This window comes from Scyliorhinus torazame, chromosome 6, assembly GCF_047496885.1.
Source record: "Scyliorhinus torazame isolate Kashiwa2021f chromosome 6, sScyTor2.1, whole genome shotgun sequence".
Taxonomy (NCBI): Eukaryota; Metazoa; Chordata; class Chondrichthyes; order Carcharhiniformes; family Scyliorhinidae; genus Scyliorhinus; species Scyliorhinus torazame.
This window is the reverse complement of record NC_092712.1, coordinates 59,600,261-59,626,762: the sequence shown is the minus strand read 5'-3', so window position 1 is coordinate 59,626,762 and position 26,502 is coordinate 59,600,261. Positions and strand designations below refer to the sequence as shown.

Below are 26,502 nucleotides of genomic sequence, written 5' to 3'. Positions count from 1 at the left end.
TATGCTGCCTGCTTTCCCAAGGCAGCGGGAGATGTAGATAGAGTCAATGGAGGCAGGTTCTCTGAAGTGTCTTGGGTCGAATAGTTGCTAGTGCTGTTAGGGAAGGAGTTCCAGGATTTTAACCCAGCAATGGTGAAATAATAGCCCTTCCTGTGCTTAGGTCGTTTAGGGATTCCAATAATATAAAAGCAAAATACTGCGGATGCTGGAAATCTGAGAAACAGAAAGAGCTGGAAATGCTCAGCTGGTCAGACAACATCTGGAGAGAAAAACAGGGTTAATGTTGAGTTGATTATGACTCTTCTTCAGAACTGGAATTACAAGTCCATCAATGGAAGTAATAATGGTGGAGACAATTTGAAATGAAGAATTAAGCGTTGCACGTGAGGAACATATGGGTTTAAGTTCAATGGTCCAGTAGTGCAATGGTGCTAATGAAGTGAATAAACCTAGTAATAACATTGCAATTAGATCAAATAGTTCATTCACCAACTGGAGCTGGTCATTTCCCACATATCTCAGGTTAAGGCTAGAATACCTGATGTGAGATTTCATTCAATTACATTTACTGACTGTTGTGTATAATTTATGATGGTTTCATTGTCCAACTGCTATCTTTTATTTCTCCCAGGATAAATTTTACGTGCTAGTGAGGGGTATTTATACGCTGGGACACAGTGCCTCCTTGGTTGCTCTCACGACTGGATCGGCGATTCTTTGTTTCTTTAGGTGAGAAACACTTATTTACAACATTTAGATTTACAGTAATTGCCTTTTGTGGTTCTTGGGCAGAGATGAGTAGGGGATGTATAGTATCTATGACTGATGTAGGGGCCGATTCTCCGGTGTGGTTAGCTCCAGCCAGCATTCCCGCTGGCTAGTTGATTGGGCCATGGACCATCTCCCGGTATGCTCCTGACCTCCCTTGCTGGAAGCCCCATGGGTGCGAATCACTATTGGTCGCTAAAAGCAGGGACCAGGCACCAGGGACACCGATGGGCAGCAAGGGGGTGAGAAACCTCGCTACACTTACTTCTAGGGTGCTGAAGGGAGTCCTTCAGGGGAGGTGGGGGTTGGTAGGGGGGGGGCTTGGGTTTGGCTGGAGTGGTTCAAGTCAGAGACCTTTCCTGGGATGGGATTTGTGTGGCAAGTCTTCCTTCTGTAGCCTTGAAAACCTTTAAAGTCTCTCCTAGCATGTCAATTTCAATGATCTGTCAGATGAAGGTAAAAGCCTTCCTTTTGTAGCCTTCAAACTGGTGATGTCTCTCTCTCTCTGTCAAAATCAATAATCTGTCAAATAAAGGTAAACACTGATGTGTTAGAAACTTTTGAAGTGCTTTTTGTACAATCAATTTCATTCCCCTTTAACTTTTTCCAGCCTCTGGGCTTGCTGAGAAGCCTAAAAGCTTTGTATTGCATTGTTTACATTCAATTTCAGAATCCATTACCTTTAAAAAAACTTCTTGATTGACAGGTCCAGGTTATTTCAAAGGAGGGTTATCTTTTGATTGTTTTTATATGGTGGCAAGGTGGCACAGTGGTTAGCACTGCTGCCTCACAGCATCATGGACCCGGGTTCGATTCCGACATTGGGTGACTGTCTATATGGGGCTGGATTCTCCAAACCGTAGAGTTTTACGCCTGAAAATCCTGGATCAAAGGGAAATGAATTCCCAGCCCTGCAGGGGGCTAGCAGGGACCCAGAGTAGATCTCGCAGCTTTTGCTGCAGATATGGGCCCCCACACCTCCAGCGGCCGTGCTGTGCTCCATGGCGGACTTGGACCACGCAGCTACACCCACAAAAGAGACCCCCGATTGGCCGCGCGCCCGGCCCTCAACCAACGCACAAACATTCCCTGGCATGCCTATAAGGCCTCCCCCCCGCGCTCCAATCTGCCCGCCCTGACCAGGGCGGCGGGGTCTGAGTCTGCAGCTGCCATGCGAGTATCCCGACCGGCTGGAGCACATTAATTCCACGTCGTCAGGACTTGGGCCGGTCGGGGGCGGAGGGTGGCAGAGCGGGACTCTGGCAATGGCCTCAGGCAGCGTGGCGTACTCCCTGGGTACGCCGCTTTTTGGAGCCCGCAGAATCGGTGAACCGGCGCCGGTCCCGATTTCTTGCGGGAACATCGATTCTCCGCCTCCGCGCCGGCCGTGATTTCAGCGGAAGGGTGCAGAGAATCCAGCCCATGGAGTTTATACCTTCTCCCCGTGTCTGCGTGGGTTTCTACCGGGTACTCTGCTTTCCTCCCACAGTCCAAAGATGTGCAAGTTAGATGACTGTCCATGATCAATGCATGGGGTTACGGAGATAAGGTAGGGGTTTGGGCTTAGATAGTGTGCTCTTTGGAATCAATGGCACCCTGGCTGTGGGAGAACCTTGCAATTGCAGCAAAGCCCCTGGCCCGCTCAGCCTGGCTGACTTGATCCGTCCTCTTTAACAGAGCATCAATCACCAGCTTGACACAGCTGTGCGCAGCTGACTGGGAGACTCCGCCAAGATCACCCACAGAGCCCTGGAAAGTTCTGGAGGCATAAAAGTTAAGTGACCTTTGAGAGTCACAAACATTGGGTGTCTACCCACACGATTGGAGGCTACCTCCGGCCCAATCATCAGGCATATGGTCGTGATGGCTTCCCTTGAAAGCCACAGCATCCTGCAGCACTGGACCTGTCATGTCATGGTAGTTGGATCGCTGCCTGTACTCCCTGGCAGCTGGGTAGTGGTGTCTCCTGCGGGGATATTCTCCTTGCTCTCCATGCTGGCACTGAGCATCCTGTGCCTGTGTCTCTGCTCTGAGGTGATGCCTTCGGCCACCTGGTTCCTCTCTCTTTGTCACTTGTCTTCCTCCTCAGAGGAGGTACAAACTGCTGAGTCGACTACACCCATCGGCACAAATGCTAATGGGGGCTGACCAAATTTGGGTGCATGACTCCAATTTGGGGGAGTGCAGTGAATTGTGATGAGGATTATGATGAACTGCAGAAGAGGATGAATGGACAGATAGCAATGGAACAGATGTGGCTACCGTAGAGAGTGAATGAATTGATTTGATTTGATTTGATTTGATTTATTGTCACATGTACCGAAGTACAGTGAAAAGTATTTTTCTGCGGCAAGGGAACATACACAGTATGTACATAGTACACAAAAAAGAATAATCGACAGAGTACATTGACAAATGGTACATCAACAAACAGTGATTGTGCGGAACAAGGGGCCAAACAAAGCAAATACATGAGCAAGAGCAGCATAGGGCTTTGTGAATAGTGTTCTTACAAGCAACAGATCAGTCCGAGGGGGAATCGTTGAGGAGTCTAGTAGCCGTGGGGAAGAAGCTGTTCCTATGTCTGGATGTGCGGCTCTTCAGATTTCTGTATCTTCTGTCTGATGGAAGGGTCTGGAAGAAGGCAATGCCTGGGTGGGAGGGCTCTCTGACAATGCTGTCTGCCTTCCTGAGGCAGCCGGAGGTATAGACAGAATCAATGTGGGGGTGGCAAGTTTGTGTGATGCATTGGGCTGAGTTCACCACACTCCTCAGTTTCTTGCGATCTTGGGCCGAGCAGTTACTATATCAAGCTGTGATGCAGCCGGATAGGATACTCTCTATAGCACATCTGTAGAGGTTTGTGAGAGTCGATGCAGACATGCTGAATTTATTTAGATTCCGTAGGAAGTAGAGACGTTGTTGGGCTTTCTTGACGGTTGCATCAACATGAGTGGACCAGGACAGACTGTTGGTGATGGTGACCCCCAGAAACTTAAAGCTATCGACCATCTCCACTTCGGAGATATTGATGCAGACGGGAGTGTGTGTCATGCTTTGCTTCCTGAAGTCGATGATCAGTTCCTTGGTCTTGCTGACATTTAGAAAGAGGTTGCTTTTAGTACACCATGCAACCAATCTATCTCCCTTCTGTAGTCTGATTCGTTGTTGTTTGAGATGTGACCCACCACAATCGTATCATCTGCAAATTTATAGATTGAGTTGGAGTTAAATCTTGCCACACAGTCATGTTTGTATAGGGAGTACAGTAGAGGACTGAGCACACATCCTTGCGGGGCCCCGGTGTTGAGGACTATTGTGGAGGAGGTGCTGACAGATTGTGGTCTGTTGGTGAGGAAGTCAAGGATCCAGCTGCACAGGGAGGGGTTAAGTCCAAGATTGCGGAGTTTGGTTATAAGTCTAGTCGGGATAATGGTGTTGAAGGTGGAGCTGTAATCGATGAACAGCAGTCTGACATAGATGTCCTTGTTGTCAGGGTGTTCGAGTATTGATTGTAGGGCTGGGGAGATAGCGTCTGCTGTGGACCGGTTGCTGTGATGAGGCAAACTGCAATGGATCAAGACCGTCTGGGAGGCTGGTAGTGATCCGTCTCATGACTAGCCAGTTGAAGCATTTCCTGATAACAGACATCAGGTCCACCGGTCGGGAGGCGTGGAGGCAGGCTACCTTGTTCTTCTTTGGTACTGGGTATTATGGTGGTCTTCTTGAAGGAGGTGGGGACCTCAGAGCGGAGGAGTGAGGTGGTGAAGATATCTGCGAATACTCTCGCCAGCTGGTCTGCGCAGGCTCTGAGTGCTCGTCCAGGGTCTCCGTCGGGGCCCGTCGCTTTCTGCGGATTCACTTTCAAGAAGGCAGCTCTTACCTCTGAGGCTGTAATATGGGTATGGGTGTGTCCAGGGTTGGTGTGGTGAGTGGCACTGATGTATTGGCTGTCTGCTTGGCATAGAACCTGTTCAGTTCATCAGGTAGGGATGCTCCAGCCCCAGATATTCCGCGGGTCTTGCTTTGTAGCCTGTGATCTTATGTAAGCCCTTTTACATCGTTGACGTGTTGGGTGTTCCGATACACAAACGAACAAACACGGTTGTAGATGGTACAACTCGGTTTTATTATTCTGTACAATAATAACTATTAACTTCTGGCTGTGGTTCGTACTTCACCAGCTAACCTGTGGACCCAGCCCCTAGCACTATCTTAGTGAGGCACTCAGCACATGGTGTACGTCTGAGTGGCACGCTGTGAGCTCTGTGCTCTGAGCTATCTCCTGGCAGAATGAGCGGGAACTGTGGTGTTCCCTGTTTTATAGTGCGTGTGCTCTCACTGGTGATTGGCTGTGATGTTGTGTGTGTATTGGTTGGTCCATCTACCTGTCCATCAGTGTGTGTGTGTGATTGCACCATGATATGCTGATGTGGATATCATGACAATCGTCATTGTGGGTTAGTGTCGTTGGCCTGGGACTCTAGTTTGATGCGGTATTGTCTTTTGGCGTCCTTGATGGCTTTCTGTGCCTCATACCTGGATTTTTTATTTAGGTCAGGGTCGTCAGACATGAACGCCTCCGTCCGGGACTTCAGCAGGGTGTGAACCCTTTCGTTGAGCCAAGGTTTCTGACTGGGGAACACCCGTATTGTCTTCTTTGGTACACAGTCCTTGACACACTTACTGATGAAGTCGGTGACAGTGGATGCGTACTCGTCCAGGTTAGCTGCCGCGGCCTTGAGTATGGACCAGTCCACAGTCTCCAAGCAGTCGCAGAGGATGTCCTCGGGTGCTTCGGACCAGCACTGCACGGTTTTCTTGACTGGCTCAGCACGCTTGAGTTGCTGTTTGTAAGCTGGAAGTAGGAGTACCGACTTATGGTCAGATTTGCCGAAGTGTGGTCGGGGAATGGAGCGGTAGGCGCCTTTGATGCTCGTGTAGCAGTGGGCCAGGGTGTCTGCACCTCTGGTGGAGCAGGAAATATGTTGATGGAGTTTGGGTAGAACCTTCCTGAGGTTGACCTGGTTGAAGTCTCCAGTCACGATTGTCAGGGCTTCAGGGTGATTTGTTTCTTGGTTGTTGATGGTGGCGTGTAGCTCGTCAAATGCTTCCTTCACTTCCGCCTGGGGTGGGATGCAGACTGCTGTGATGAGTACAGAGGTGAATTCACGTGGGAGGTCAAAGGGCTTCACTTCACGGTCAGGTATTCTAGGTCTGGGGAGCAGTGGCACGCTAGGGACACCACATCCAAGTACATTGGATATGGGATAATGAACCTTGTGCAGATACAAAGATCATTAAAAGTGGTGACACAAGTAGAAAAAGGCCATAAATAAGCCAAATAGGATCCTTGGTTGAGTATCTCAAGGCACAGAATACAAAGGGTTATGCCACAGTAATGGGGACTCAGGATGCATGGCTGCTGTAAACGAGAGCTGCCAAGTCTCCAGGATAGTCCAAGAGCCTGCAGGAATTCTAAATTAATCTCCAGAACACTGCTGTGAGCAGCCAAGAAGAAATATTATCCAGGCAATAATTAGTCTTTAAAATTTCTTTTGAATATCTTTATTTAATCGTCATAAAGATATCAGACATGGGCTGTTTGACAGTCAGGAATCACCGGCTCTGGTTATGAAGAGTGTACTCATTGTCCAATTAGTATGGGAAGGTGAGATTGGGTATGTTGGCAAGAGTTGGGGTTGTTGGAGGAAGGTGCTCATTTGCACACACTTGTAGAAATATGTCCAGTCACAGTTGCCAAACATTAACAGAGTCCAAATGACCATCCTCGCTGGTTAATAAAGACTTGTTTTCCTATACCTAAATTATGGGCGGGATGGAAGTCCCTCTAACAAAGAAAAAAGACAGTACAGCACAGTAACAGGCTCTTCGGCCCTCCAAGCCTGTGCCGATCACGATGCCTGTAGAAACTAAAATCTTAGGTTTAAGGTGCGAGGGGCAAGGTTTAAAGGAGATGTACGAGGCCAGTGTCTTTACACAGAGGATGGTGGGAGCCTGGAACTCGCTGCCTGGGGGGGTAGTGGAAGCAGATACAATAATGACTTTTAAGGGGCGTCTTGACAAATACATGAATAGGATGGGAACAGAGGGATATGATCCCCCGGAAGGGTAGGGGTTTTTAGTTCAGGTGGGCAGCATGGTCGGTACAGGCTTGGAGGGCCGAAGGGCCTGTTCCTGTGCTGTAATTTTCTTTGTTCTTCCTTGGTCGGAGGGGGAAAATCTAATCTATTGATTCTGTGGCTTTGTTTTAAAAAAAAATATTTTTTATTCTCCTTGTTCACATTTTCTCCCACATTCACACCCACCAACAATAAACAAGAATCAGTAACAAATATGTCAATCCCCATATCAATAACAACAATCCCATCCTCCCACCAAACCCCAAACATTAGCCCGCACGTTAACGTAACCAAATGTCAAAAAGGAATCAGGAATCACCCATAGTCACCTTTAACACACACCGCCCCCCAACCCTCCCACCCACTCCCCCCCAACTAATGTTCGATGTTATCCAGTTCTTGAAAGTGCATGATGAATAATGCCCATGAATTGTAGAACCCCTCCATCCTTCCCCCAAGTTCAAACTTAACCTTCTCAAGAGTCAAGAATTCCAACAGATCCCCCCGCCACGCCAGGGCACAGGGTGGAGAGGCTGCTCTCCAACCCATCAGGATCCGCCTTCGGGCGATCAACGAGGCAAAGGCTACAACATCTGCCTCTGCACCCGTTTCCAACCCTGGCTGGTCCAACACCCTGACTATGGCCTCCCGGAGGCCCGGGTCCAGTTTCACGTGCACCACTTTAGAAATTACCCTAAAATCTTCCTTACAGTAATCCTCTAGCTTTGGACAGGGCCAAAACATATGTCGTGATTAGCCCCCCCCCCCCCCCCCCGCAACGTTCACACACATCTTCTACTCCTTCAAAGAATCGGCTCATCCTCGCCCTCTTGAGGTGTGCTCTGTATACCACCTTCAGCTGTATCAGCCCCAACCTCACGCACGTGGTGGAGGCATTCACTCTCCGGAGCATCTCACACCAGAACCACTCCTCCATATCCTCTCCCAACTCTTCCTCCCACTTTGCTTTGATCCCTTCCAGTGGTGCCTTCTTCTCTTCCAAAATAGCTCCATAAATCGCTGACACTACCCCCTTTTCCAGTCCCCCTGTCGTCAGCACCTCCTCCAGCAATCTGGAGGCCGGCTGGCAAAATCTAAACATTTCCCCCTGCTCAAGCCCATATTTCGCTTCCAGCTCCTTCAATACTGCACACCGACCCCTAACAAACAAATCTTTTAGTGTCTTAATCCCCTTCTCCTCCCATTTCCGAAAATTACCATCCCACCTCCCTGGCTCAAATCTGTGGTTCCCCCGAATCGGCATTTCCCTTGACCCTACCCCCAACCCGAAATGTTGGCGAAACTGCCTCCCAAATTCTCAATGAAGCTATTATTACCGGACTCCCTGAGTATTTCCCCGGGGCTATCGGGAGCAGCACTGTTGCTAGTGCTTTCAATCCCGAACCCCTGCACAAACTCTCCTCCATTCTGACCCACTGGGAATAAACCCCTCTGACCCAGCTCCGCACTTTCTCCACATTCGTCGCCCAGTAGAAATACATCAGGTTCGGAAGACCCAAACCCCGTGCTTGCCTTCCCCTCTGTAGCAGCACCTTTCTAACTCTGGCCACCTTCCCTCCCCATTTGAACGACATAATCCTTCGCTCAATCTCTCTGAAAAAAATCTTTGGCAGGAAAATCGGCAGGCATTGAAAAATAAACAGAATTCGCGGCAACACGTTCATTTTAACCGCCTGTACCCGACCCGCCAGTGACAGAGGGAGACCATCCCACCTTGCCAGATCAGCTTTCACTCTCCTCACCAAACTAGAAATGTTGTACCTGCGGAGCTCCACCGCCCCCCCCCCCCACTCCCGGGCAACCTGCACCCTCAGGTACCTAAAGTGAGTCCCTGCCCTATGGAATGGCAGCCCCCCCCCCCCACCCCTGCTCCCACCCCCGGCCGAGACACCACAAAATACTCACTCTTGTCTAGATTTAGTTTGTACCCCGAGAAAGACCCAAACACTCGAAGCAGCTCCAATTTTCCCCCGATCAACACACTCGGTTCCGACACGTATAACAGCAAGTCATCGGCATATAAGGACACCCTATGCTCTGTTCCTCGCCCCCCCCCCTCCCCCCCCCCCCCCCCCCCCCCCGCCCCGCACTATTCCTTTCAATACCCCCGAACTTCTTAATGCGATGACCAACGGCTCAATCGCGAGTGCAAACAGCAGGGGGGACATAGGACATCCCTGCCTTGTCCCACAGTGGAGAGAAATGTATCTCGAGCTGATGTTGTTTGTGCGGACACCCGCCCTTGCTCCTTATATAGTAGCTTTACCCAGTTCACAAATATTGGTCCAATCCCAAACTGCTCCAGAACTGCCGTCAAGTACCCCCATTCTACCCGATCAAACGCCTTCTCAGCATCCAATGCCACAACCACCTCTGTTTCCTTCCCCTCTGCCGGTGCCATAACGATGTTCAGTACCCTTCTAACATTTGAAAAGAGCTGCCTCTCTCTCACGAACCCCGTCTGATCCTCACCTATCACCTTCAGGAGGCACTCCTCCAACCTATCCGCCAGTACCTTCGCCAATACTTTGGCGTCCACATTCAAAGATCAAAGAAAAAAGAAAATTACAGCACAGGAACAGGCCCTTCGGCCCTCCCAGCCTGCTCCAATCCAGGTCGTTTATCTAAACCTGTCGCCTATTTTCCAAGGATCTACTTCCCTCTGTTCCCCGCCCGTTCATACATCTGCCTAGATGCATCTTAAATGATGCTATCGTGCCCGCCTCTGCCACCTCCGCTGGCAAAGCGTTCCAGGCACCCACCACCCTCTGCGTAAAAAACCTTCCACGCACATCTCCCTTAAACTTTCCCCCTCTCACCTTGAAATCGTGACCCCTTGTAATTGACACCCCCACTCTTGGAAAAAGCTTGTTGCTCTCCACCCTGTCCATACCTCTCATAATTTTGTAAACCTCAATCAGGTCCCCCCTCAACCTCCGTCTTTCCAACGAAAACAATCCTAATCTACTCAAGCTTTCTTCATAGCGAGCACCCTCCATACCAGGCAACATCCTGGTGAATCTCCTCTACACCCTCTCTAAAGCATCCACATCCTTCTGGTAATGTGACGACCAGAACTGCACGCAGTATTCCAAATGTGGCCTAACCAAAGTCCTATACAACTGTAACATGACCTGCCGACTCTTGTACTCAATACCCTGTCCGATGAAGGCAAGCATGCTGTATGTCTTCTTGACCACTCTATCGACCTGCGTTGCCACCTTCAGGGTACAATGGACCTGAACTCCCAGATCGCTCTGGACATCAATTTTCCCCAGGACTCTTCCATTGACCGTATAGTCCGCTCTTGAATTAGATCTTCCAAAATGCATCACCTCGCATTTGCCTGGATTGAACTCCATCTGCCATTTCTCTGCCCAATTCTCCGATCTATCTATATTTTGCTGTATTCTCTGACAGTCCTCTTCGCTATCTCAACTCCACCAATCTTAGTATCATCTGCAAACTTGCTAATCAGACCACCTATACCTTCGTCCAGATCATTTATGTATATCACGAACAATAGTGGTCCGAGCACGGATCCCTGTGGAACACCACTAGTCACCTTTCTCCATTTTGAGACACTCCCTTCCACCACTACTCTTTGTCTCCTGTTGCCCAGCCAGTTCTTTATCCATCTAGCTAGTACACCCTGAACCCCATACGACTTCACTTTTTCAATAACCTGCCATGGGAAACTTTATCAAACGCCTTACTGAAGTCCATGTATATGACATCTACAGCCCTTCCCTCATCAATTAACTTTGTCACTTCCTCAAAGAATTCTATTAGGTTTGTAAGACATGACCTTCCCTGCACAAAACCATGTTGCCTATCACTAATAAGTCTATTTTCTTCCAAATGTGAATAGATCCTATCCCTCAGTATCTTCTCCAACAGTTTGCCTACCACTGACATCAAGCTCACAGGACTGTAATTCCCTGGATTATCCCTGCTACCCTTCTTAAACGAAGGGACAACATTAGCAATTCTCCAGTCCTCCGGGACCTCACCCATGCTCAAGGATGCTGCAAAGATACCTGTTAAGTCCCCAGCTATTTCATCACTCGCTTCCCTCAGTAACCTGGGATAGATCCCATCCGGACCTGGGGACTTGTCCACCTTAATGCCTTTTAGAATACCCAAAACTGCCCCCTTCCTTAGGCCCACTTGACCTAGAGTATTTAAATCATCCATCCCTAGCCTCAAAATCCGTCATGTCCCTCTTCTTGGTGAATACCGATGCAAAGTACTCATTAAGAATCTCACCCATTTCCTCTGACTCCACGCATAAATTCCCTCTTTTGTCTTTGAGTGGGCCAATCCTTTCTCTAGTTACCCTCTTGCTCCTTATATACGAATAAAAGGCTTTGGGATTTTCCTTAATCCTGTTAGCCAAAGATATTTCATGACCCCTTTTAGCCCTCTTTATTGCGCATTTGAGATTTGTCCTACTTTCCCGATATTCCTCCAAAGCTTCATCAGTTTTAAGTCGCCTAGATCTTATGTATGCTTCCTTTTTCACCTTAGCTGGTCTCACAATTCCACCCGTCATCCATGGTTCCCTAATCTTGCCATTTCTATCCCTCATTTTCACAGGGACATGTCTGTCCTGCACTCTAATCAACATTTCCTTAAAAGACTCCCACATTTCAAATGTGGATTTACCCTTAAACAGCTGCTCCCAATCCACATTCCCTAGTTCCTGCTGAATTTTGTTAAACTTGGCTCTCGTCTTTGTCCATGAGTATTCTAAAACTTACGGAATTGTGATCGCTATTCGCAAAGTAATCACCGACTGAAACTTCAACCACCTGGCCGGGATCATTCCCCAATACCAGGTCCAGTATGGCCCCTTCCCGAGTTGGACTATTTACATACTGCTCTAGAAAACTCTCCTGGATGCTCCTTACAAATTCTGCGCCATCTACGCCTCCAACACTACATGAGTCCCATTCAATGTTGGGGAAGTTAAAATCTCCCATCACGACCACCCTATTGCTCCTACATTTTTCTATAATCTGTCTACATATTTGTACCTCTACTTCACGCTCGCTTTTGGGAGGCCTGCAGTAAAGTCCCAACAATGATACTGCACCCTTCCTATTTCTTAGCTCTACCCATATTGCCTCAGTGCTCGAATCCAACATCGTGCCCTCCTTAATCACAGCTGTGATATCATCTCTGACCAGTAATCCAACTCCTCCACCCCTTTTACCTCCCTCTCTATCCCTCCTGAAGCATCTATACCCTGGGATATTTAGTTGGCAGTCTTGCCCTTCCCTCAACCAAGTCTCAGTAATACCAATAACATCATATTCCCAGGTACTAATCCAAGCCCTAAATTCATCTGCCTTTCCTGCTACACTTCTCGCATTGAAACAAATGCACCTCAGACCACCTGTCCCTTTGCGTTCATTATCTCTTCCTGTCTACTCTTCCCCTTAGTCACATTGAGTTTATTATCTCGTACCTTACTGGCTTTAGTTGCTGCCTCTTTACTGACCTCTAACTTCCTAATCTGGTTCCCATCCCCCTGCCACATTAGTTTAAAACCTCTCCAACAGTGTTCAGAAGCGATGTGGGCCTATACGACCCACACTCCGTTGGATTCTTATCTTTTTTTAGTAACAGGGAAATCGATGCCTGCCCCAAAGTTTGTGGCAACACCCCTGTTATAACCTGCCTACTTACCATTGGCTGGGGACTAATGACAATCCCACAATCCTGTGGGAGTATGAGCTTCCCCAATGAGGGGGGCGGAGAAACCATTAGTAAACTCCTCGTATAAATAAAGCTGGCCAGTTTAGGAACCAGCAGGAAGGAGTGTGCAGCAAGGGAAGCTTCTGCTGCCATCATATGTTATTGTAAATAAATGTTATTACTTTGTATCCTTAAAACTCGTGCTGGATTCTTCGTGGCCCTCACAAAACTGGCGACGAAGGTTAAAGTGAATAGCTGTCTACACTGCTGAAGCCATCTCCCTGGATTTTTGTTGGATACAGGTTGGAAGTTGTTTTCTATTATACCATGCCTCTGTACGGACGTTTGAATGTTTTTGATGCTGCGCTGGAAAGCTGGAACCAGTACACACAACGGATGCGTTACTATTTCCGGGCAAACAGTATCACCGAAAACGAGCGCCAGGTGGTCATATTGCTCACCGCCTGCGGGCCGCATACGTTTGGGGTGATTAGGAGCCTTACGTACCCAGCTGCGCCGGACACCAAAACGTTTGATGAACTTGTGAATATAGTGGGGCAACATTTTAACCCAACCCCATCCACGATAGTCCAGCATTACCGGTTTAATACCGCTGAGAGGACCCCTGGAGAATCCCTTGCCGATTTTCTATCCGGGCTGCGCAGGATTGCGGAGTACTGTGACTATGGTGAGACCTTGTCAGAAATGTTACGTGACCGTTTGGTTTGCGGTATTAACAATGCGGCCACCCAGAGAAAGTTGTTAGCTGAGCCAACATTGACTTTTCAACAGGCCATTCAAATAGTATTGTCCCAAGAGAGCGCAGAACGAGGAGTGCAGGAGCTACAGGGAATGGAAGTGCATGCCTTGGGGCGCAACCCCTTCCGTCCGAAAATGTCCCCCCGCACTCCTGCGGTACCTTGGGCGAGGCAACGTCCGGACCGACGCCAGTGGCCGTCGGACATTCCTCCCCGAAGGGAGCCTTCTCCAGAACCGTGTCAGTCTTGTAGGCGCCGACCCCGTCACGGACGGCGGTCCTGGGGGCGCCAGAGGCGCCGTCGTTCCGACCGAAACTGGGACCAGCCCAGGGGACGTAACTGGGACCAGCCCAGGGGCCGTACCTTCCATGTGGATGAACCTGCGGCGACTACTCCTGAGGACGTTGAGACGGAGGACGACTGCCTGCAGTTGCATTGTGTGGCAGCTCCCCGTGTGGCCCCCATTAAGGTGACAGTACGGGTCATAGAACATAGAACATAGAAAATACAGCACAGAACAGGCCCTTCGGCCCACGATGTTGTGCCGAACCTTTGTCCTAGATTAATCATAGATTATCATTGAATTTACAGTGCAGAAGGAGGCCATTCGGCCCTTTGAGTCTGCACCAGCTCTTGGAAAGAGCACCCTACCCAAACTCAACACCTCCACCCAACACCAAGGGCAATTTGGACATTAAGGGCAATTTATCATTGGCCAATTCACCTAACCCGCACATCTTTGGACTGTGGGAGGAAACCGGAGCACCCGGAGGAAACCCACGCAGACACGGGGAGGACGTGCAGACTCCGCACAGACAATGACCCAAGCCGGAATTGAACCTGGGACCATGGATCTGTGAAGCAATTGTGCTATCCACAATGCTACCGTGCTGCCCTTAAGAACAAATAAATCTACACTATATCATTTTCCCGTAATCCATGTACCTATCCAACAGCTGCTTGAAGGTCCCTAATGTTTCCGACTCAACTACTTCCACAGGCAGTGCATTCCATGCCCCCACTACTCTCTGGGTAAAGAACCTACCTCTGATATCCCTCCTATATCTTCCACCTTTCACCTTAAATTTATGTCCCCTTGTAATGGTGTGTTCCACCTGGGGAAAAAGTCTCTGACTGTCTACTCTATCTATTCCCCTGATCATCTTATAAACCTCTATCAAGTCGCCCCTCATCCTTCTCCGCTCTAATGAGAAAAGGCCTAGCACCCTCAACCTTTCCTCGTAAGACCTACTCTCCATTCCAGGCAACATCCTGGTAAATCTTCTTTGCACCTTTTCCAGAGCTTCCACATCCTTCCTAAAATGAGGCGACCAGAACTGTACACAGTACTCCAAATGTGGCCTTACCAAAGTTTTGTACAGCTGCATCATCACCTCATGGCTCTCAAGCGGGTGGTCAATGGCCACCCGCTTGAGATGGAGTTGGACACTGGCGCAGCGGTCTCCATGATCGCCCAGAGGACATTCGACCGCATCAAGCAGGGTATACAGACCCTTACATTAACCGACTCACAGGCCAGGTTGGCCACCTACATGGGGGAACCACTGGACATTGCAGGAACTACAATGACCCCTGTTGTTTATGGACGTCAGGAGGGGCGTTTCCCACTTATCGTGGGCCCAGCCTGTTGGGTCGGGACTGGTTGCGCCATTTGCGGTTGCAATGGCAGCACATCCTCCAAACAGTTTCTGAAGGGTTGACTGAGGTGCTAGGACGATACCCAGATGTATTCCAGCCTGGTTTGGGGAAAATAAAAGGGGCCGTAGCCCATATCCAAGTCGAACCAGGAGCCACGCCGCGCTATTTCCGGGCGCGCCCGGTGCCTTATGCCTTGCTCGAGAAGGTAGAAGGGGAGCTCACTCGTTTGGAGAGTTTGGGTATTATCAGGCCCGTCCGTTTCGCTGACTGGGCAGCACCAATTATATCTGTAATGAAGCCAGATGCCACAATTTGCTTGTGTGGCGACTATAAACTTACAGTGAATACGGCTTCCGACTAGACCGATATCCAATGCCTCGCATAGAGGATCTCTACGCGAAGCTTGCAGGTGGACTCTCATTCACAAAATTAGATATGAGTCACGCCGACCTGCAGTTGGAGCTGGACCGTGCCTCCCGACCATATGTAACGATTAATACACACCGGGGCCTGTATGAATATACACGGTTGCCCTTTGGAGTATCCTCTGCCTGTGCAATTTTTCAACGTGTTATGGAGGGCATTTTGAGAGGTTTACCACGTGTTGCTGTCTACTTAGATGACGTTTTGATTACAGGGACGTCGGAGCAGGAACATTTGGAAAATCTGGAGGTTGTCCTTAGACGCCTTTCGGAGGCTGGAGTCCGTTTACGTCGCACAAAGTGCGTATTTCAGGCAAAGAAAGTAGTCTACCTGGGTTATCGGGTGGACTGCGAAGGTTTGCACTCCATCGCAGAGAAGGTGCGTGCAATTCAACAGGCCCCCGCCCCGACTGACACTTCGCATCTTCGTTCTTTTCTCGGTCTCGAAAACTATTACGGGAAGTTCCTCCCCAATCTGGCAACTACGCTGGCACCTTCTGCTGAAGAAAAATCACACCTGGGTTTGGGGTCAGCCGCAAGAAACCGCTTTCCAGCGGGTAAAGCAACAATTGTCGTCGTCTGGGTTACTAACCCACTATGATCCTGGAAAGCCTTTGCTCGTCACATGTGATGCATCCCCGTATGGTATTGGGGCCGTCCTGTCCCACAAGATGGAGAACGGGGCCGAGCGACCGATAGCTTTCGCCTCCCGCACATTGACTGCAGTGGAGAAAAAGTACGCACAGATCGAGAAGGAGGGCCTGGCAGTGGTTTTTGCGGTGAAACGCTTCCACCAGTACGTGTATGGCCGCCATTTCACTATCGTGACTGATCATAAGCCTCTGCTGGGACTTTTCAGAGAGGATAAGCCAATACCGCCCATTGCTTCCGCACGGATCCAGCGCTGGGCTTTGTTGCTTGCTGCATACGAGTATTCTCTGGAGCACAAACCAGGAACGCAGATAGCAAATGCCGACGCACTGAGCCGATTGCCTTTATCGACCGGCCCCATGTCGACCCCCACGACCGGTGAGGTGGTTGCAACCATAAATTTTATGGACACCTTGCCTGTCACGGCATCACAGATCCGTGAGTGGACCCAGACGGAGCCAGTCCTGTCAAAGGTTCGGCACATAGTCCTGTATGGTGGGCAGCATAGACAGCTCCCAGGCGAGTTGCGGGCATTTTCCTCCAAGCTGTCAGAATTCAGCGTGGAAGACGGCATCCTCTTGTGGGGGACACGTGTGATTGTCCCGGAAAAAGGCCAGGAGCTGATACTAACAGACTTGCACAATGGGCATCCAGGTGTGACCAAAATGAAAATGTTGGCCCGGAGTTATGTCTGGTGGCCAGGCCTCGACACCGACATTGAGAAGGTGGCCCAAAACTGCTCCATTTGCCAGGAGCATCAGAAGCTTCCGCCGGCCGCGCCCCTACATCACTGGGAATGGCCAGGGAAGCCTTGGGCGCGCTTGCATGCAGATTTTGCAGGCCCTTTTCAAGGATCCATGTTCCTTCTATTAATTGACGCCCAGTCTAAATGGCTAGAGGTGCATAAGATGCAGGGGACAACGTCCTGCGCAACAATTGAAAAGATGCGTTTGTTGTTTAGTACGCATGGCCTCCCCGAGGTGCTGGTCATGGATAACGGCACTCCATTCACGAGTGAGGAGTTTGTGAGGTTCACGAAGATGAACGGCATACGCCATATCCGCACTGCCCCTTACCACCTGGCTTCAAATGGGTTGGCAGAGCGCGCAGTGCAAACATTCAAAAGAGGCCTAAAGAAGCAGTCTTCCGAATCAGTGGACACGAGACTGGCTCGCTTTTTGTTTACATATAGAACCACCCCCCATGCGGTGACTGGCGTAGCTCCCGCAGAACTCCTAATGGGCCGGAGACTTCGTACCTGCCTTAGTATGGTTTTCCCGGTCATTGGCGCAAACGTACGCCGCACACAAGAACGGCAGGGACAGGGATTTTCTCGGCATCGGCCGATTCGGCAGTTTGCGCCCGGTGACCCAGTGTTCGTTCGCCATTTTGCTGGTGGTGCCCAGTGGGTTCCTGGTGTAATCTTTCGCCAAACGGGCCCTATATCTTACCAGGTGCAAGCCCAGGGTCGTCTCCAGCGCAAACATGTAGACCACGTTCGGTCCAGAAGACTATCCCCTCAAAAGATTCCCCGCCCCCGGAGCTCATTTCTACAGCCACAGAGATCAGAGACAAGGGAAGGTAGTCCTCACAATCTTCCACTGGTGCCTCACTCGAAGCCTGCGAAGGTCGTTACAGAACCGAATGGAGATAGAGACGCTGACATGACGGAGGCAGCAGACTCTGACTCCGAGATGGAGACACAGGATGCATCAGAGGGGGAATCCTCGGGTCCACGGGCCGTGGATGTACAACCGTTGCGCCGTTCATCACGGAAGCGCCGGTCTCCTTCTCGTTACACGCCGCCTGATCCAGCGCCGCGTGCAAATGGTGTCCGGCCTGCGGCAAAACGAGTCCGGCGCCCTCCTTCGCCAGGGTCTTCGGTGGATTCCTTGGACTTTGGGGGGGAGGGATGTTATAACCTGCCTACTTACCATTGGCTGGGGACTAATGACAATCCCACAATCCTGTGGGAGTATGAGCTTCCCCAATGACGGGGGCGGAGAAACCATTAGTAAACTCCTAGTATAAATAAAGCTGGCCAGTTTAGGAACCAGCAGGAAGGAGCGTGCAGCAAGGGAAGTATATATATATATATAATATATATATATATATATATATATATATATATATATATATATATATATATATATATATATATATATATACATATATATGTTATTGTAAATAAATGTTATTACTTTGTATCCTTAAATCTCGTGCTAGATTCTTCGTGGCCCTCACAAAAACCCCCTTCCCTATCGCCTCTTCAAACATCCCCATCATCAGAGGTGCCAGCTTATCCTTGAAATTTTTATAATATTCCACCGGAAACCCATCCGGCCCTGCCACCTTCCCCGGCTGCATCCTCCCAGTCGCATCCTTTATCTCCTGCTCCACTATTGCTCCTTCTAATGTAGCCCTGCCCCCCCCCCCCCCCACCCTGCCCCTAACCTCGGATACTCCAACCCATCTAGAAATTCCTGCATCTCACGGTCTCCCCCCCAGGTGGCTATGACCTGCACAACCTCTCATAAAATTCCTCAAAAACCTTGTTAATCAGATCCGGAGCCACCACCAGCTTCCCAGCCCTATCCCTCACCTGCACAATTTCCCTTGCCGCTGCTTCCCTCCGGAGCTGACCTGCTAACAGACTTATCTCCATGTTCGTAAACTGCACCCCTTGCTCGTCTCAGTTGGCGCACCGCCTTCCTGGTAGACAGTTGGTCAAAGCACGCCTGTAGTTCTTTCCTCTTTTCCAGCTTTGCTGGGTCCCCATCTTCTGCATAACTCCTATCTACCTCCAACATCTCATCTATTACCCTCTGCTGCTCCAACCTCTCCTCTTTGTCGACCCCGGCCTTAAACAAAATCACCTCCCCCCTCACCATCGCCTTTAGAGCCTCCCAGACAACTGCCTTCGACACGTCATCCGTACAATTGAAACCTACATATTCCTTAATTACCTTTTCAATTTTGTCACAGAACACTTGGTCCCCCAAAAGTCCCACATCTAATTTCCACCCCGGCCTCTGCGTTACCCCCTTCTCCAGCACCATATCCACCCAATGCGGAGGGTGATTTGACACTGCAATTGCCGGGTATTCCGGCCCCTTAACTCCAGCCAGCAAAGCCTTCCCCATCACAAAAAAGTCGATCCGCAAATATACCTTATGGGCAGCTGAGAAAAACGAGTACTCCCGATCCCTCGGGTGCAGAAACCTCCAAGCGTCCACCCCCCCCCCCCCCCCCCCCATTTCCACCATTAGCCCAGCCAGCGCCTTCGCCCCCCCCTGATGGGACCAGCGAGCGCGGCCGTGACTTGTCCAACCTTGGCTCCTGCACCAAGTTCCAGTCCCCCTCCACTATCAGTTCATGTGTGTCCAAGTCGGGGATGGCCCCAAGCACCTTTGCGAATCCCACATCGTCCCAATTGGGGCCGTATACACTTAACAGCGCCACTAACCTTCCCTCCAGCGCTCCTGTGATTCTGTGGCTTTGTTAATCGCTTGGGTGATAGGAACGTGTTCAGTGTGAGATCCGCTAATGTGACTGGATGGCTTTCGACTTCACACTCCGCTAATTCATATCACATTTGTTCCTTTGTTTCTTTCAAATCTTAAACAGTTTGCAGTCCCTGTTTTGAATTTCTTCTATCACTGTTGCACCCATTTACCTCACTGGATTGTGCCGTGTGAGGCGATGTTCCATCCAAAATCGATCAAAGGGCCCCCTGAACCCGCTCTGTCATTCAATAAGATTGCGGTTGAACTTGGCCCCGTCAACTCCACTTTCCTGCATTAATTGCACTTACCACCAGATAGAATAATGGAATCAGGGACAAGTTAATTGCAGCAATTACCACTGTTCCAAATTATCCATTTAATATTAAATGTTGCAAATGTTGGAATGGCACTGATCGGAAAAAGAAACATTCCGAGGGAAAAGGTCTCATTTCAAGCACTAGCTTTAAAGTAGATTTTAATACACCCCTTGAATTCCTCTCATAACCACGCACAGTAATCGTTGCCTTTTGCCTGACTATTGATTAGTCACTAACCATGTAGTGGAGGGAAATAGCCCTTCTGAGAAACTGAAGGCTCCATTGTTCTTTACTGTGTTACAGTGGCGAAAATATTTTGTGCACATTAAGCATTGGCTATCATTTTTTTTAAAAACCCATCTTGATGTCAAGGCATGATTGTACGCTTTATTACTCAAAGGGCTTTAACTTACAACGTATTGAACATGTAATTTAATTTGGTTTAAAAATCTGACATCCAAGCATCTCGCCTTCCCCATCCTTAAAGAAAATCAGTATCTTGGTCGTAAAATGCTAACAATATGTCCCAGTGCCCCAGGATCTGACAGGGCGGAGAATTTAGCTGAGTAAAGCACACGCAGCAGTTTTATTTCATGACATTAAGTGCTGAAATAGTTTTGTTGACATCTGCAAAGAGAACAAACGGCAGAGGCGATGAGAATGAATATTTTAGAATTCTTAGAGGTAAATTTGATTAAGAGGCTCAGTGGACTATATAGGGTGCGATTCAGCGGACTCTAGTTAAAGTCCGCTGAACGAAACGTTTAATGGGGTGATTTTCGGTGGCGGCAGTGCCAAGATTTATCCTGCTATCCAGCAGCACATTGACATTTTTTTGACCTCAGGAAGATTCTCTCCGCGAGGCTGCAGTTAACAGGATTACCTGCAGCAATGCCGCCCCCCCCCCCCCCCCCCCCCCCCCAATGTCAGGCAGTGCAAAGGTGCCTAGCTGCCAGGGGGAATACCAGAGTGCCACCCTGTCCTGTCCTGACCACCTGAGGGTCTCCAATGGCCTGGGAGAGCACCCCCCCCCCCCCCCCGAAGTGCTGGTGTGCCTAATCCATGTTTGTGTGGACAAGTACTAAATGGCGCTCTGGCGAGGTTTGCCAGGCTCGGCTGGTGAGTCCCGGGTGCTGGGAGAATCTGGTATCCGGGTATTTAACTGAGCCGTTAGGCGCATTTATATATACAGTGAGGGTGAGATCCAGATCGCGACGGGCCGCCCAGTGTGATCTGGATCTCGCCCGATTTGGAGCTCGCGCGCGATTCATCCTTGGCGCCCAGATCCAAGCCAGGCGCAACGGGGTCGCTGAATCGTGCCATAGCAGAAGTTCAATTCATTGTTAAGTGCTGTGACACCTGGGCCCAAAGCTCTGGAATTTCCTTCCTCATCCTCTCTGTAGTACAAAGAGTTGACAGATGGAATATGCTAATGTCTGACGTTGGTAATGATGTACTACTGACATCAGTCAGTGATGTGTTAATCTTGAGAGAGAGGTTGGAATACAATGTCCTTGCTCTGTAACCTGTTCGAAAGGAATGCAAATAAACTGGGCTGGAATAATACAGCTGTTGGGATTCTCTTTTCCCACTGGCGGCGCACCCCCTGCCCACGGGTTTCCCGGCAGCGTGGGGTGCTTCAATGGGAAATCCCATTGGCAAGTGGCGGGAAGATAGAATCCCTCCGCCAGCAAAAGGGCCATCGCTGAGAAACACACCGCTGGGGAACCAGAGAATCCTGCCCCAAGTGTTAGGCAGATCCTAGAGTACGTCTACAGTCTGTCTAAGAACCAAGTACAAGTCTAGAGTCCACAGGTAGAAGAACATCTCAGAACACACTCTTTTAACTCTCCCTCCTTCTTTAATTGAACCTTTGAACCTCTTTACATGTTAAGGGTGCTACATAACTGCAAGTTGTTATTATTTGAGCAGCATCACTGAAAATACTGTATGCAGAACGATACTTTCCACTGTACCTCGGTAGACGTGACAATAACCCCAATCCAAATAAAGTGAGGTGGTACATTAGTTAATTTGATGGCATTCCGCCATCCAACTTTGTTGGTGGGGGTCATTTAATCAGGTGGGATTGAGGTGGATGGGGGTCCTGCGATGTTCCAACCACAGCCCTAATTAAGCCCAAGATGGGAAGGCAAGTGGACAGGCTACTCGCCCCATCACCAATTGAGGCCCAAAGGTGGGCAACTAATGCACTAGCGGCTTCATATCATCACTGGTGGTATTCATCGGCAAGGGACTCACCACTTGGGAAGCTCAGAAAGTAAACCGGCCACATTTGCTTGTGGGCACCCAAGGGTGGGCCTTTGTCATCAGGCACTCAGTACTTGCTTGAGGGATTAAACATCGAGAAGGGGGTGGGGCTGCTGTGAGCCATCCCCTGGCCCTTGCTGCCGACCACCCTCCCACCCTCCTCAGTGTCCTCCACCCCGTGACCCTCCCTCCTACCAACAGTTGTCACAAATTTACTTGATGCCACTCCCCCACCTTTGTCCCTCGCCCTACAATTGTTTTCTCTTCAGATCTACTTCTCCTACGAAAGCCATGATTGAATCTGCCTTCACCACACTCTCAGGCACTGCATCCTGGATGCTAACTGCTCTTAACATCATAAGAATAAGGAGATTATAAGAAAGAAGGAAAAGGCAGGAGGATGCCACTAAGTCATTTGGAGTGCTGGTGCAGGCATGATGGGCTGAATGGCGCTTTCTGAACCGTACCAATTGAGTGATTCTGTGAATTAAGAACAGAAACAGGCCATTCAACCCATCGAGCCTATTCTGCCATTGAATACGGTCATTGTTGATCTGACTTAGGCCTTCACTCTACTTTCCTGCCTGTCCCTATAACCTTTGACCCCCATGCCAATCAATAATCTAACTCAGTCTTGATTATATTCAATGACCTAGCTTCCACTGCTCTCTGTGGAAGAGAATTCTGGCTGGTTTAGCTCAGTGGGCTAGACAGCTGGTTTGTGATGCAGAACAAGGCCAGCAGCGCGGGTTCAATAAGATTATCTTTCATTCTTTTCAACTCCGAGGAGCCAACCAGCTGTGTAATGTGGGGTCACACACTACATTCAAAAGTCTTTCCTCTTGACGAAGTTGCCTCTTTGGCCAATCACCTCCATTCGAGGTCCTCCGGTTATCGTCCTTATATCAATGGGAACAATGTCTCCCTATCCACTCTGCCAAGACGATTCGGGATTTTGAATACCTGTATCAAATCTCCTCTCAACATTCTCTTCTCCAAGGCAAACAGTCCGATATGCTCCAATCTATCTTCACAACCGATGTTGCTCATCTCTGGGACCATCCCCGTGAATCTTTTCTCGGCCTTCACATCCTTCCGAATGTGTGGTGCCCAGAACTGGGGCCAGAACTGGAGCAATACCCCAGTTGAGGCCAAACCGGTGTTTTATACCAGGGTGAACTTCCCTGTTCTTTTTCAAATAGTGTCATGGTATCTTGTATATCCACCTGAGAGGAAAGACATCTTTTGATGAGACCTTAACTCTCGATGGGTTTGAAAAATCCCATGGCATTATTTGCATGAACAGCTAGGGAGTTCTCCATGGTGTCCGAGCTAATGTTTACCCATCAACCAAACATCACTAAAAAATATTACCTGTTGTATTGCAGTTTGTGCCAGCTCATTGTGTGCATATTGACAACCATGTTTCCTTTATTATAAGAGCAATTTGCTTCAAAGGTGCTTAATTGGCTGTAAATTGCTCTGGCAAATCATGAAAGATTCGAAAAGATCTTTTTTGATTGAGTAATATTCATTTTTGGGACCGAATAGATGGGCTACAGTATTTTCTGGCTCTGTACCTTTCAGTGTCTTGGAACTCATTCAGTGTAACTAGGCTAACATTTCCATCAAAATAATATCTAGAGGAACGTCACACATGAGTTCGATAGCTATTGTGGCCATAAATATTTTTGGTTTATTTTTTCTTCGAGCACATCAATCATCCCACATTTACCACTGGTTGGAGAGTCTAGGATGTAAACTAAAACTCAGAGCCAGACTAGGGGCTGTCTCATTCATGGGTGGGCATGATGGTGGACACTTTGTACGACTGAGTAGGTTTATGTCGTAGAATGGAATCCCTACAGTGCAGAAGGAAGCCATTCGGCCAATCAAGTCTGCACTGAACCTCCAAAAGAGCACCCTAACCTAGGCCCACTCTCCCACCCTATCCCCGTAACCCCACCTAGCCTTTGGACATTAAGGGGCAATTTAACACGGCCAATCTACTTAACCCGCACATCTTTGGACTGTGGGAGGAAACCTGAGCACCCAGAGGAAAACCCACACAGGCACAGGAAGAACATGCAAACTCCACACAGACAGTCACCCAAGGTCAGAATTGAACCCTGGTCCCTGACGCTGAGAGGCAGCAGTGCTAACCACTGTGCAGCCATGTTTTAGCAATATTGGCACTTAATATGCAGGTTAAAACTATCACAAAGCAACAATGTTCAATATTAAGGACAAGAGCTGTTTATCCAACAATACAAAATATGACAGTTCAGTTTCTATATAGTCCCTTTAGGGTCAATAGCCTTTTTGGACAAAAGTAGATTTCTTTCAATGGAATTTATTTTATCACCGACAGTAACCAATATTAAATGAATGCCAATTGGAAAATCAAAGTGAAAGGGATGTATTTCTGGGAGAAGGTGGTGGCGTAGTGGTTTTGGCACTGGGAAGGTAATGCAGAGACCCAGGTTCATGCTCTGGGCACCCGGGTTCAAATCCCATCTTGGAATTTTAATTCAATACAAATTTGGAATTCAAAGTCTATTGATGACTGATGTAAAAACCCATCAGGTTCACAAATGCCCTTTAGGGAAGGAAATCTTTCATCTTTACGTGGTGTGGCCGACATGCCACTCCAAATCCATAGAAATGTGGTTGATTCTTAAAATGCCCCCTGAAGTGGCCTAGCGAGCCATTCAGTCCAAGGGCAATTCGGGATGGTCAACAAATGCTGGCCCAGACAGCAATGCCCACATCACATGATTTTAAAAAATTTCAGACAAACTAATTCTTTTCCGTTCTTTTTTTCCCTGCATCCAGGAAACTTCGTTGCACTCGGAATTACATCCACCTGAATCTGTTCCTTTCTTTCATTTTGCGCGCAATATCTGTTTTACTGAAGGATGTCACACTGTATTCAGATTCTGGGCAGTGTAATGAAACAGCACTGGTAAGTCACTCTTACGTTCATTCAGCACAATCAAGTCTTATGCCCACAGATTACCAACAATAAGAATGATCCGTTAATAACATTTGTATTGACAAGACACCTAATCACAAGAACTTCACACTCAGTTAATTACTTTGAAATGCAATGCTCACAACAGAAAGATGGTCTATACCACATAAGTCCGAAAGCATTACATTGAAGCACATAAGTTTAACAGCCATGGGTAGAATTTAAAGCTTCCCCCGCACCCCCCACACTGCCCAGGCTGGTTTGGGGGCCTTAAAGGGTGGTCATGTGATTGGGCAGGAGGGTGCAGAACAGAGATCCAGGCCTCTCTTGCCTTCCTCCGATCAGGTGTCAAAGGGTATGTGCATTCAAAGATGTGCTGGTTAGGTGGATAGGCCATGCTAAATTTCCCCTTAGCGTCCAAAGCTGTGCAGGTTAGGTGGGGTTATGGGGATGGGGCGGCGGAGTGGGCCTAGGTAGGATGCTCGTTCAGAGGGTCGGTGCAGACTCGATGGGCCGAATAGCCTCCTTCTGCACTGTAGGAATTCTATTGTTCTGTGGTACGGGGAGAGGGTGGAAGTAAGGTATTGTAGAAGACTTTCGAGCAGCCTTTCCATCCAGATGCCAATTGAAACCTCTTACCAAACCTGGTAGGGCCTCGCCCTGTCACCGCTGGTTTTCAACCAGCGGTGGGCAGAGGGCATGCCATCCGGGGAGGGCGCCACGTTTGCCTTTGGGTTACCAGGTGGGGGTGGGCGCTCCTCATTCATGATCACTCTGTTACCGATTGAGGAACCCGGCATCCGCAAGAAGCCAACCCCGCGCCCCCAAGTCTGTTTCCGATCCCCCCATCTCTCCTCTCTGGTGAGTCTGTTTCTGTAACCCCCATCCCTCCTGTGCTCACCTGTCCCCAGGGATCCATCAGTAGCCCCTGTAATACCGGCCATGGCCACTGCTCCCAGTGGTGTTGCAGGTACTGGAGTGCTGCGGCCTCTGGTTGACCAGTAGCTCTCGGGGGTGGAATCTATGCCCCACTGAGGGTTTAATCGAAAGGAAGGCCTAACCCTGTGCAGGTAAGCATCTGAATGGAGTGAAATAGTGTTGGGTCTCCCTGAGAAAAGTGATGCTGGCTTCCATTGGTTTTCTAACCAATGGGTCAGACCCCGCCATTGTTCACATTAAATTCCAACCGATAAGATTTTCTTTTGAGTCTTTCCGGACAGATATTTAATACTTTTCAATCAGCTTGAACTTCCAGAAATCAGTAGGGTTTTTTTGATAAAATGCCACATAAAAGCTCATGTGATGGCTA

The 26,502-nt window shown here is 49.0% G+C and overlaps 1 protein-coding gene across 2 annotated transcripts in view; it reads left to right on the top strand.

The window, feature by feature from the left end:
* vipr2 (vasoactive intestinal peptide receptor 2) overlaps nt 1–26,502 on the top strand; it is a 234,022-nt gene that overhangs the window by 137,972 nt on the left and 69,548 nt on the right. For both annotated transcript variants that reach the window (XM_072508244.1, XM_072508245.1), the window contains 2 exons: nt 632–729; nt 25,055–25,184. In XM_072508244.1, coding sequence (XP_072364345.1) covers nt 632–729; nt 25,055–25,184 — 228 coding nt within the window. The remainder of the gene's footprint in view (nt 1–631; nt 730–25,054; nt 25,185–26,502) is intronic.